The sequence below is a fragment of the Salvia splendens genome, chromosome 7, assembly GCF_004379255.2.
Source record: "Salvia splendens isolate huo1 chromosome 7, SspV2, whole genome shotgun sequence".
Taxonomy (NCBI): domain Eukaryota; kingdom Viridiplantae; phylum Streptophyta; class Magnoliopsida; order Lamiales; family Lamiaceae; genus Salvia; species Salvia splendens.
This window is the reverse complement of record NC_056038.1, coordinates 10,598,521-10,612,576: the sequence shown is the minus strand read 5'-3', so window position 1 is coordinate 10,612,576 and position 14,056 is coordinate 10,598,521. Positions and strand designations below refer to the sequence as shown.

At 35.6% G+C, this 14,056-nt stretch overlaps 1 protein-coding gene across 2 annotated transcripts; it reads left to right on the top strand.

The window, feature by feature from the left end:
• Positions 1-275: 275 nt before the first annotated feature.
• LOC121811356 (ALA-interacting subunit 1-like) lies at positions 276-2,926 on the top strand. 2 transcript variants are annotated; one of them, XM_042212197.1, is made up of 8 exons: positions 276-400; positions 593-651; positions 737-811; positions 1,024-1,158; positions 1,257-1,327; positions 1,526-1,826; positions 2,144-2,433; positions 2,720-2,926. In XM_042212197.1, exons 1-8 carry the CDS (start codon positions 343-345, stop codon positions 2,775-2,777), a joined length of 1,047 nt encoding a protein of 348 aa, XP_042068131.1. In that variant the 5' UTR covers positions 276-342; the 3' UTR covers positions 2,778-2,926. The 2 variants fall into 2 exon arrangements, with proteins under 2 accessions (XP_042068131.1, XP_042068133.1); XM_042212199.1 differs by having other exon boundaries at positions 358-482.
• The last annotated feature ends 11,130 nt before the right edge of the window (positions 2,927-14,056 follow it).

The following is a 14,056-nucleotide window of genomic DNA, read 5'->3' as shown; positions in this document are numbered from 1 at the left end:
CAATTTGGATATTAAAAATTAATTTGAAAAATATCGTGCATAATTAAAATTGTGAATATTAAAAAATGCATATAAAAGTTGAATCATACTATCTATTTTATTATGCAATCCACTTACTCTGCTCTGCCTGCTTCTAGGATTAACTTAATTTCACACAATCACTCGATTTAATTTTGAAACTTTCTTATTCAAATTTTAATGCGCATTCCACGTAATTAATGAGTTAAATTAGATAAAATTCCTTTCCAAAACCGCAAAACATGAGAAAGAATTATCCCGTTTTACTATCTGGATTATCTCTGTTTTAACCACAATTATTTCATAAATTCAACAATCTGAAAAATGAGCTTTTCAGATGGAGCTTCTAAATCGTCTTCCAAGAGCTCGACGAAACCAACTTGTACATTTCTTTATTCTCCATCACTTTTCTACTGCCAAATCTTCGTCTAATTCGATGCTTTATCAGAATATTGAAAAATGGTGTAAATGATCAATCTATTAAACAAATTCATACCAGTCTACATTTTTTTGATTTTTTTCAATAACATTTCTTTCTTCCCTTCATTTATCATTCGCAATTTTTTTTCTCCAGATTCTAGGTTTACCCAACAAGAACTTCCTGCTTGCAAACCAATCTTAACTCCTGCATTGGTATCTCTCTCCATATGTGTGTATATATAATTTTTCTTTTCCAATTAAAAATTGCTTGATTATATAAATGTTGATTGTGTTTCAGGTTATGGCAACTTTCATTGTGATTGGCATAACTTTCATACCAATTGGCCTTTCCCACTTGTCTGCTTCAGAGAATGTAATGCTGCAATACATTGCTAAGTCTTCCTTATTTAAGTCACTCTGTTTTTTTTTTGTAGAAAAACAAATGCACAAATATTTTAAAAAATTTACACTAATTTATCTTACTCTAATGTATTGGAGTACACAAATTGCAAGAGCTTTATCTATGGATTCCTATTTCCTTTGCAAGATATGGATATGAAGGATTGTGAATACGAAAACGTGTAGGTGGTTGAACTCGTAGATCAGTACGACGAGGTCTGCATTCCTGCGGATTCTCCGGATCCTGATGTTGTATACTCAAAGAGGATAGGATACATCCAGGATGAAACGACGGACAAAACCTGCATTAGGACTTTGATTGTTAGTCTAACTTTGTGATCACAATGCTTTATCTATGTTGTCTTAGTGCCTTTTTAACTTCCTCTTGTTTGCCTTCACTTTTTATTTAATTTCCTCAGGTTCCAAAGAAGATGAAGCAGCCTATTTTTGTGTACTATCAGCTTGATCAGTTCTATCAAAACCATCGCCGGTTGGTTAAATGAAAACCATTTGCTTAGTTTTCATCTCATTGGTACTTTTAGATACTATACTATTTTGTTTGCACAATGTAGTAAGTAGTGCTTTATGCTTCTTGTTTGCAAATAATGGCATGTTTTGCAACCTATAACTTGGAAATGAATGTGGAGACTTTCTTTGAGTTAGAATTGTGTTGTGAATGTTGGTGCAGTTATGTGAAAAGCCGGAATGATGAACAGTACAGGGATCCTTCGGCTAGTGCCAAAACCACCAATTGTGAACCAGAAGCACAGCTTAGTGAAGGTCAGCCTATTGTCCCTTGTGGCCTCATTGCGTGGAGTTTGTTCAACGATACATACACTCTGTCGAGAAATGATGTTGCGCTACCAATTAACAAAAAAGGAATAGCATGGGAGAGTGACAGAACCCATAAATTTGGGGATAATGTCTATTCTAAAAATTTCCAAAACCGAAGCTTGATTGGCGGTGGGAAGCTTATCGACAACATTCCTGTAAGCCAGTTAGCTCATTTCCTCAACACTTAATACTCTTTTCCCATTTTATGCATATGATAAGGTTGTCAATAAAAACGTGTTTCTTAAAATGGTGAATGCTTATATGATTCCTCACTACTTGATACATAGAAAATAGGAAGATAGGAGATTTGATAAATAATCGCCGTTGTCAAGTCATATATAAAGGACTTGGAAGCATATCAATGAAGGAGCTAGGCTCGAAACTCTGAATATTTAAGCATTTCATTCATGAAACATTTGTTCTGTTTTCTATGTTTTCAATGACTTGGAGAACATTTTTTGGTGTGCAACAGCTGAACCAGCAAGAGGATCTTCTTGTTTGGATGAGAACCGCAGCATTACCCAATTTCAGAAAATTATATGGCAGAATAGAAACTGATCTGGAAGTTAATGAAATTATAAAAGTAGTGATACAAAACAATTACAATACTTATAGTTTCAATGGGAAAAAGAAGTTGGTGATTTCTACTACAACCTGGATTGGTGGGAAGAATGATTTCCTTGGCATGGTTTATATCATTGTTGGTGGAGTTTGTCTGCTCATCGCCTTAGTTTTTATCACTGTCTATCTCATCAAACCGAGGTAATCTTTTAACTCAATTCCATCTTTCCTTAGACTATTATCTTTCCAACTACATATACATGAATGTAACATGCTTTCTACATACTTGAGAAGATATGTATAGCAACGAAATAGCAGGCGCGTTCGTCTTTCAAATTGCATTTCATAAAACCTCTGTGTCTCACCAAAGTTCCCATTTTCTTTGACAGAGGATAGTTTATATTCATCAACCTTGTTCTCTGTTTGGTTTTTTTACTTTGATCAAAGTCCATTTTTACATCTAAACTGATGTTGGATGATATTGCAGGCCACTAGGTGATCCATCCTACCTATCCTGGAACAAAAATCCTGCTTCCGTGCAATAGCTTTTCTTTTCTTATTCGAAATGTGCATTGAGCGTACGATGATGAAAACTCGGTAAGTTGACATTGTTTTTCTAGCGATGGCTGTACCTATAACACACACTATCCTTCTTTCTCATATTCGAAATGAAGTCCTTTCAAGATTATGTTTTTCTTTTGAGTTTTAATCTTTGATAATGTGAAGTTGCAGCTTAATTTATCTATAGCTCTTCGGGCGTTTATTATTTACAGTAAAATTTTATGTTCATTGCAAATTACTTTATCAAATTAGTACTCCATTTGTGTTATATAAATAATAAACCTGCAAATGTTGTCGAGACTTTTAATTTAAGGCATATATTAATCGAAAAGTTTATAGTCAACATTTGGAGCTATTACAAAATTATCATCTTGAACTATTCTCCGAAAAATGTAAAATTTGTTGAAGCTTAATCTTTTAGGCTTAAACTGTATGAGGTGCAAGGTCCAAGTTGCCATATTTCACTTGGAGTTGAATGTCATTATATAAACGTCAAAATGAGATTTTAATCAACTTTAAAACTTAAAATGTCGTTATTCAACTCATAGAGAATTCTCAGAAAATCTCTGCATAATATAAACGTCAATTTCGTGTCTTCCACATCATAGTTTGAGCCCAAAGTACAAGTGCATGTACATGCCATTTTTCAAATATATGAAAATTCAGAACATTTTTTGAAATGTTATGACTATAAAACAAAAACTTTTAATTGAATTAATTAGTTAGATGTCCTGTAAGAACAATTATATGATGTGACTATTTTTTCGTACTTATATAACATATGTATTATTGCAATTTGCAAACTTCACTCATGATAGATAGGAAAAGAACAAGTTAGTATGCATTATTGCAATCGTCGGCGCATGCACACAAATAGAGTGATGAAGGGCTGAAGCTAAGTTACTAAGTCTATCTTTTATCATATAGTATTAGTAAATTTTGAAATAAATTTATTTAAATTTTAAATGAATTATTATGTGAAGAGCACGTGTCAAATATCCAAACGAATAAGTTTAGAAAATATAACCTATAGTATTATTTATTTATTCATCAACACCATTATGAAAATGACTTTTGGATTGAATGCAACAAATTTGCGAAACTTCCCTTTACTTTCTCCATAGGCCCATTGTATCCTTACCTGTCCTCACTATTTATTTTTTATTTGCTTACAACAAAACAGTCACACACTATCAATAATAGAAGAAACTACATGTTTCTTGATTTTTTTTTTCAATTGTTATGATTTTTTTTGAGCGATTAACATTCTGCGAATTGTTTTAATTCCCACTGAGTTGGTTCAGTGTGACTACATAATGTTAATTTCATCATTATTTATACTCCATAATAATAATAATTTGATATACGAATTTTTCTCTCTACAAAAAAGGGTTTGCAAAAATGATTGTACATTTGTACCCGTGCAGACACGTACTAATTAGAGATTCGATGGATTCTACTATGATTGTTCTTGGTTTGATTAAATCTCGCATTATCCATACACCAATATTCCCTTTTTTCAAATAAAATAAATATTATAAAAGGTTTCAAATACTACTCCTATTTAAAAGAACCATTCAATTAGTTTCACTCGAATATGACTAACGCTTTTATGTCGTGTCAAATTGTACATAATTGAAAATTAATCCAACTGCGAAAAATAAACTGATTTGTTGGAACGGTTTGAAAATATCAATTGATTCATAACATGCTCTAACGTGTTTTGGTTCGAGTTAAGCGAAAGCACGTTCAGAAAGCATATATTCTAAAATAATTAATTAATCAACACCCAAATCTATTGCGAATAAGTTAAGCTAAGCTAATTGGTGTCTCATCCAACCCCTGAAGGCCTAAACTATTAAGAAATGTTGACAATATACTTTAAATATAGAGCTATCCATATTTGATAGCAACCACATGAATGTTAATTCAAAATATTTAAAATGCTTCAAAGATATCGAAAGTTTGACTGAATTGCTAATATGCATAACAGAAAAATAATCGAGCAAATCCACTTTTATATGTGTCATATTTTATATATTAATATTGTAATATAATATGAATGTAACAATCTAACAAAATATGAGGTTCATTTACTTCAAAAAAAAAATACTTAACATTTAATTTGTAGACGAAATGTGACATTATTTTATAGACAGATTGAGTATAAATTTTACAAAAATAAATATATGTCAATAATGCACAATATATGTATATTTTAAAGCACTGGTCATGTACATTAGAACTACTTTGAATATATTTACGTCAACTGTTATCACGTCACTTAAATTCTTTGTTTATTTCACTATTCATGGATCTCAAAATTTTATTTTAACATATTCCTTGCTTGAAAACAATATTTATAACCTACCCTTCATTTTCTTAACTACTACTATACTATTTAAGATCCCTTATATTTATCTTTTACCATTTATTTTATACTGTAATTTATTTAAAATTGAAAATTCATATAAAATCCTAAAATTACAATTTGTTAAAAGCTAGAAGTATTCTTCCCGAGCCATCAATGTACTTGCTATGTGCAAGAATAGATTCTAGCTCATAAGAAAATGGCGATAGAAGACGTATTCCTCCTATCGCCGATTCTCAGTAAAGTAATCATCGAATAGCCTTTCGGCAATAGTTTTTCGCATATGCTTCATTATGATGGAAATTTCATTTCTAAATATATTTTATTCTTAATGTTGCAATATAAAATTTCTGACGAAATGAGATTTGATGGTGGGTATGATATATTGGTATAATGGTATTTGAACCGAATGTCTCTCCATCAACCAATAAAAGTAATATTAATGGTGGACACTGTATATAAATCGTGACCATAAACAAAACTGAAATAGATATTGCTATGTATAACAAAAAGAGAGAAAAGTGGAAACATTTAACGAAGGCCATAAATAAAACTAGAAGAAACCATTTTCCTACACAATCATTTTCATCCGATTCATTAAATGTAATTTTAAAATGATTAAAAAGTACTCCCTCCGTCCCAAGCTATTCGCACTTATTTCCTTTTTGGGCGTCCCAAGTTACTTGCACTCTTTCCATTTTTAGTAAAAATTTTCACCTACAGCCGTCATTTTTGACTTTCCTATACACTCATTCCTTAATCTCCGTGCCGAAAAGGAAAGGAGCGAGTAGCCCGGGACGGAGGGAGTATTAGGCGTTTTGATGCGGACAAGCATTGGCGGGAGAGCCAAGAACCGGGTCCATGTAAACGCCGGCCAAGTGAAATTCCACGACGAGATCCCACGTAGGATTTTGTGGGTCCCATCCCGGCGACGATAAAATAATAACGACAATGGAGGCGGAGAATATACACACCGTCACAAAAGGAATTATGCGAATATCCCCTCACATTATATTGCTATATTACCAAACAGCCCTCATCCCTCCTCATAGTGGGGCTTTCTTTATTCAATTTTCGCACTTTGTATTTACATTTTTGTCCCTCTACGCTTCTTGGATGGTTAAAAGGTGTCAATTAAGGCGCCCTACTTTTTCAATTTAACCATGTTTTCTTACTTCTAAATACTGCTATTAATCAATTTTCGCATTAAACTAAGATCATCTTGTCAAAGAGTACGGATGTGGACCCGAATCCACTTTTACTACTTTTTTACTCTCTGCTTTTAAGTAAGAGCACAACACCACATCCATGCTTTTTCGCAAGGACATGTTCAAGGGTCCTACCATTCTATTATTCAATTTAAATAAAAACATTTTCACAATAATAAAATGCATTAAAAATACTCGGAATACTATTACAAATTACAAAAAAAATTAAAAATTACATAATTAAAATCCTAAAAATAAAAAATTACATAATTAAAATCCTAAAAATTAAAAATTACATAAATAAATTCATAAAATTAAAAAAATCCACTACTCGTGGCCGAATTTCACCCAAATGTGATTGATTAGGTCTTCTTGTAGCTCAGTGTGGGTTCGGGTATCGCGTATTGTGTTTCTTATTTCGATCTTCTCGCCCACCATCGTATGCACACCTCGGCGTGGGGGAGACCTCGCGGTTGAGCTTCCGGCTTCATCCTCGTCGTAAAAGTTAGCCGCCTTCGGTCCTTCGTCAGCTATAATCATGTTGTGCAAGATAATACACTTGTACATGATGTCGACGATCTTCTTAACGTACCACAGCCGAGACGGGGCCTTTACAATGTTGAATCGGCCTTGAAGGACCCCAAAAACTCTTTCGACGTCTTTCCGCTGCGCAAAAAGAACTCGTCTCGGGTCTTGCGGATTGCTGAGCGTCTTCACGAAAGTCGACCACCTTGGGTAGATACCATCGGCTAGATAGTAACCCATGTGGTATGTATTTCCGATGATGGTGAAGTCGATCGCCGGTGCTACACCATTCAAAACATCATAGAAGAGAGGTGAAGAATAGAGCACGTTCAAGTCGTTGTTGGATCCGGCAATACCGAAATATGCATGTCAAATCCATAGGCGGTAGTCGACGACCGCTTCAAGGATAAGTGTTGGGCCGCCGCCTTTGTGGCTGCTTAAGTGTTTCCCCCTCCAAGTAGTCGGACAATTCTTCCACTTCCAATGCATGCAGTCAATGCTGCCAAGCATACTGGGAAAACCGTGGACTGTTTCGTGAAGACGAAGCAACTGTTGACAATCATCGGTGGTGGGTGCCCGAAGGAATTCCTCACCGAAAGTAGAACGAAGAGGTCAGCTGTTTGCCCAGTAGCAAGTTGTCGGATGGCACAAGTACACTTCTGCAACGCCGAGAGACTTTGTCGACCGGTTGCATCTCTACTTGATTGAAAGTATTCAACACGGGCGGACAATGTGTTGACAATACGCATAAACAACCGTTTTGACATGCGAAAACGGCGCCGAAAGTAATCTTCGGGAAACCGCTGCTGGTCGGAAAAATAGTCGGCAATGAGCCTTTCGTTGGCTCCCTCCCTGTCACAAGGGATGTAGCGGCGAATTGATCTAGTTGGTCGAGGAGGAGGGGCGGGGGTAGTGGCGGCGACATAGGCTTCATAGGCGGCACAAGATTGTTCATAGTATTCTTGTTCTTCGCGCTCCGCTTCTGCCATGATATCGATGAAATCCATTTGAGAGGGTTTGAGTGAGAGAGGAAGATGTAGATGAGTTGTATGAAAAAATATGAATGAGAGATGAATGAGAGATGATTTGATGTGAAAAATGAATGATGAATGTGTGTATTTATAGATGATTTTGAGAATAAAAAAAAACAGAAAAGCGGTAATAAAACGGCCATATTTTTGGGAATCTAAAAAATATATTTTTAAATTTTTGGTATTATTTTTTATTTTTTTTTTAAAAAATAAATTTCCAACGGATGATCTGTTGGCCAATGGAAACGCGACACGTAGTCTGCTCAGTGGCACGGACGTGCTTGATGCATCGAGCAGTGCCGTGCCAGCGGCGGAAGTGCAACAGCGGTGCCACGCCAGCGGCATGGACGCCGTCCGTCCCAGCGAGCACCGCTGCGGATGCTCTATGTAACTAAATGTGTTCATTTTAAATCAAAGTATCAAATACAATTGGTTTATCCGACTAGAAATGCAAGGGAGCAAGTTGATACATTTATGACAAAGTATTTAATCCGCTCTTTATTAAATAAATGAAAAAAAAGTGGAACATAATATTACTAAAACTAAGTGGATTTCGGAATCTATGATGTCACCGGAATCAGTATTGGCGGATGCCCACCTAAAAAGGAATCGAAATATTTAATCAACTCTTCATTATTAATGTTGTTTGAATTAGAGTTTTATAGCAGCCAGCTGTTCGAATATAAAACTAGAAAAACTCAATACATAGTGCTTAAATATCTTATTACGCATCCTCAAAAAATAATGATCTCGTCACGCACAATTACTTGAATATGCATGCATATTCGAATTTTAGATTGCATTTTCACTTAGATGTAAAGACACTGCCTACTGGGAAATAGTTAGGTTCCAGAAGAATGGAGTGTTGTTTATAATATCAATCATAATCAAATGAGAGAAATCTAAAGAATACGATCAATCATAATCAAATGAAAGAAATCTAGAGAAATCTAGAGAAGATTATAATCGTTGTATACAATGCTAAAGTTCAAATTAAATTAAAGATAATGGTCTCTAAATTTTCATACTTCTGTTGAAATTTGGTGTTTCACTTCGAGTCGCTTATAGTATTATAAACTTTGTTGCAAATTTCAATAGTTTTATTTATACAACCAAGTTAGCAAATGCCAAATTTCATCTGAGGGACCAATAACTTTTAATTAGTGGCCAAATCATAATAACAATAATATTATAATATAATGTAGATGTAAGCCAATTGGCCACATTTGATTTGTGGCTAGTGGTCAGGAAATTTAGGGTTTAATTAAGTCATCCACATAGACACAGACAAGTGTCATGTAAATGTTTATTTATTTTCAAGCATTTACCGACTTGTATACCACATTAACCATCGTTCATTGATGGTCTCTTTGCAATGCTTTGCACGCCATATTTGTAGAACGAGGTTGCTTGATATGTATTTTATAGTAATATAAATATAGAGGATTATAAGTAGTAATAAATATCTAAAAGTATTTTTTATATACTACTATATAATAAAAATATTAATCAGAAGACAAATTACGTAAAAATATGTTTGGATAGCAAGCTTTTGAAAAAAGATTAAAAAGAAATAAAATACAGTAAAAGATCAGAATAGAATAATTAACGTAAAGATAAGAAAGAAAAGTAAGATAAACATATCATTACAAAAATTACTCCTAATTTTATTCATAATTGCTTCAATCTATATTATTAAACTCCATCCTAAATAAATTTTCTATGCATCTAGTTCATATCTCCTTTGATACCTAATCTAACCAATCAATATTTTATAAATAGGAGAAATGATAAAAAAAAAATCACAGCTCATAGGAAGGAAAATTTTAGCCCAATTCTCCTATAGGGGATATATAAAAGATTTCTGATTCTCGCAAATATCATAAGACGACTTTCAAAAAATAGTAGCAAGTCAATTCACAAAATTATTTCTATTTATAAAGCATAATTAGACAAAAAAAATCAGATAAAAGTATATCATATGCATACTCCTACGGATCAAAGAAATACTCATACAGATCTTTTTGTAGACGAACACTTGCAACTCCCATCCCTCAAAAGTTCGATTAATGCATGAGCAATAAACTATCAAACTTATAAACCCAAGAGTACTTCCTCTTTAATTTAATTATTTTTTCGTGTTTAAAATTGAAATATTCATCAATTAATTTAAGTCTTCTATACATCTTTAATTGGCTAACATCTTTTTATCCAAAAATGGTCTAGTTGAAGAACATTATTTATTTTTTATGAAATACTCCAGTCGGTCGGGTTTATAGAATAATAATCTTTTCTACAAACCTCTTGCTAAAATTATCAAATCAGACTCTCTTGGGACACGATTTAACGCAATAACAATCCTAGAATAGCTAGACATTAATCATTAGGGCTGAAAAAATATACCGAAATACCACACTTACCGTACCGAAAAAATACCGAAAATACAGAATTTTCGGTATACCGTACTTTTCGGTACGGTATCATACCGTACTGACAGTTTTAGGTACGGTAAATGTATGCATTTTGTATATACCGCGTTATACCGCATCATACCGCAATTGTGGTATATACCGCAAATAACACGGTATACCGCAATTGCGGTATATACCGGAAATCACGGTATACCGCGGTATACCGCATATTGCGGTATACCGAAATCACGGTACGGTATACCGACAAAAGCGGTACAGTAACGATATCTAAATTTTGGTATAACGACTTTTCGGTATACCGCAATTGCGGTATACGAACAAAAGCGGTACGGTAAAGGTATGGTTTTTGGTCATACCGCACGGTACGGTACGGTACAGTATGCAGTATGGCCATTTCGGCGCGGTATACCGTACAGTTCCAACCCTATTAATCATCGTTGCCCAAGATGTCTGGATTCATAGATTACAAAAAACTCGCACCTTTTGATAAATCAAAGCATGACAAAATTATTGTGGTATGTTCAATGTTATATACAAAGTTTATGAAATAATAGTTACCGAGACCTCATCTTTCAGAAAATGGACAGGAATGACTTATCTCATTTTTATATTCTTTCATTGTTATACCACACTAGTGTTGTTAGTTACAAGGCAATGAAACTTTCGGACGGACCCTGCATCCTTTACCGATAGGTAACCAAAGTCTATCTAGATTATGAAGGGGCCGATTGAGTTACCTATTGTGATGACTTGTTCCACTACCTAGTCTACAATGCAGAGGATTTAGCCCGTTTGATTTTGGACATTCAATGCTTGTAAAACATATCTTAAATGAATAAGCAAACACAACATGACAAAAATTACTTCTTTTCATAACAGGTAAAAGAAGTTTGAGGGTTAATGCATACAAGCAAACATTCGACTCAAACGTGCCTTTTTAGTATACCAATTCTCACAAGGGGTGCAGATCAAGAAGATATGGGTACTTGGATGTTGTTAGTCTCTGATACGTTTAATATTTAATTATTTAGTTACATTATTTAGTTAGATAATTTATGGATTGTATATCTTTCCCATATCTTGGTTGTCTTGTTTATTAAGTTAGTATTAGTATTATAAATAGGGCTATTGTTATTCTCTTCAAGGAATGAATGAATGAATGAATATATGAATTTACGTTTCTTTCTGTTTTATTTTACGCACTTTGTTTAAGCTTGAGTTGTCGACAGGATTCCACCTCCTGGGACTTCTCTTTTATCTTGTTTATCGTCTCCGGCATCGTGATAAGGGAAATACCCTTATCAAATTGGTGCTTTCATCCTCGAACTCATGGCCGAAGTCAATCTTCGTTCATGGCCGGAGGTATCGCAAGTATCCAAAGACTTGCAATTGAATTCAATAGCTGCAAAGTTGGAGCATATTCTCGCTATGTTCGCCCAACTCGAGTCCTGATTGGTTGAGCATGAGCGCAGGGTAGCAGCGACGCTCCCTCCGTTGCAACCCGAACCTGATCCACCCGACCGACCCCGGCTGTACGACCAACCACCGCCCCCAACCTTCTCACCGCTGGACCAGACTCCGATTTCTCCTATTGGGAAGCCCCTCTACACCGAACCAGACCCTAACAAACAGCCGTGGAACTCTCACGCCGATTACCAGCTAGGGCAACAGGATTACCATCCTCCATGGCCACAATTTGCTGGTCCAGAGACATTCGGGCAGCCTCGGTCCTTCCCCGCCAGATACCAGCACGGGCGGCCGGACTACCACCCGCCGGGACAACCCTCATCGCACGGATTCCTGACATATGAGCAGCCATCCCCAACCGGCTGGCCCCCGCAGTTGTCATACTACCAGCCGTCTCCCCACAACAGCCATTATCAACCCAACGGCTACGGACCGCCGACCACGTATGAGCATGAACCCTACCACCAGCCGCATTCGGGGGTGCCCCAGCACCCACCCTATTCTGGTTGGGAGTCTTATGTGCAGCGGTTTCTGCTCCAAGACACTCAGGTAGGGAAGAAAAACATGGAGGAGAATATGGATTCAAATGGACAACAGGATGTCAACGCCATTGATGACCTGCAAAAGCTGAAGATAAAACAGCTTCGAGAGGAGGCTGCCAAAAGAGAAATTTCTGCTCATGGCATGGAGAAAGAGCTTCTAGACAGGCGTAGCACTGACAATGACAATGTGGTACGTGACAATGATATAGTGAAAGAGGAAGCCAATGGGGAGGAAATTGTCACAACTGTGAAGAAAGATTTTGTTGTTATGGACTGCAGGGAGTCAAGAAATGAACCACCAGCTTAAACAGGAACAACACCTATAAGGGCGTTGAGGCCTGAAGAATCAAAGGAGGAACCTCGTATTGTCAAGTTTATCTCACTTATTTGCAATATAAGGCAGCCTCTATGTGAAGATCTTGAACGTTGGCGTGGATTTTACCAGAGCATTCATCCTACTCAGACGGGTCTATCACACATCGATATGTCATCCACTGCAGCCATCGAGCCTCACTCGGTGATTTTTTATGGGAATAATGAAGGAAGTCGTTCAATTATTTGGTATGCATTTGATCCGGGGGGAGTTATCTAGCCAAAGCTGTTGTTTTGGACTCTCTTCATTGTGTTGTGGTTCCCACCTTGAGGACAAGGTGGATTTTAACCGCGGGGGAGTTGATACGTTTAATATTTAATTATTTAGTTGCATTATTTAGTTAGATAATTTAGGGATTGTATATCTTTTCCATATCTTGATTGTCTTGCTCATTAAGTTAGTATTAGTATTATAAATAGGGCTATTGTTATTCTCTTCAAGGAATGAATGAATGAATATATGAATTTACGTTTCTTTCTGTTTTATTTTACACACTTTGTTTAAGCTTGAGTTGTCGACGGGATTCCGCCTCCCGATACTTCTCTTTTATCTTGTTTATCGTCTCCGGCATCGTGATAAGGGAAATACCCTTATCAGTCTCCAAGTGGAAGACTATTGGAATATAGATCCTTCGCATTTTAAGGCCCAACTGTTTTCTTAGGTTACATCTCTTACCAATATGTTTTCTAATGTGACCCGGGGTTTCTATTTTGCCAATATATAAAGTTGTTCTTTCATTGTAAATTGTGCGACCAAAAGTTATATAGTGAATCTCTAGCTTGGCATCGGCACAGATGTAGATACACATCATAACGAACTGAGTAAACATTTTATGTGCTAGTCTCTTTATATGCGTGATTATTTGTGTTTATTTTCCTAACAACTTTTAGGACTTTAATTATTTAATACTAGTATTTAATTTCAAGTACATTATTTAGGAATAAAAGTTGAACTTATGAGGCATGTTTGGAGACGTGCATTTAAACAAGAGCTACTGCCAAAAATTTTGCATATTTAGAGCACTAGCAATGGGGCCGATCGCTCACATGCCTCCATTGTGGGGAGGGGACCTATCTCCCATCCCCTTCGGCTCCGCCCCATTGCCGATAGATCAGCCCAGCCGATATCCCTTTTTCTTTTTTCTTTTTTCTTTTTTTTTTTAAAAAATTTAATTCAATTTTTAATCCACTATGTATACCTCATTCCCCATCAATTCACACATTCATCCATTTGCAATCTCAATTTCAATTTTACTTCTCTTCACGGCAATTTTACATCAATTCACATTTTATCTATCTATATCTTTATCTTGTT

Coding starts and splice junctions, on each gene's coding strand:
- LOC121811356 (XM_042212197.1), top strand. CDS start 343: ATGAGCTTTTCAGATGGAGCTTCTAAATCGTCTTCCAAGAGCTCGACG. Junction 652..736: donor CAATCTTAACTCCTGCATTG/GTATCTCTCTCC, acceptor ATTGTGTTTCAG/GTTATGGCAACTTTCATTGT. Junction 1,827..2,143: donor AGCTTATCGACAACATTCCT/GTAAGCCAGTTA, acceptor GGTGTGCAACAG/CTGAACCAGCAAGAGGATCT.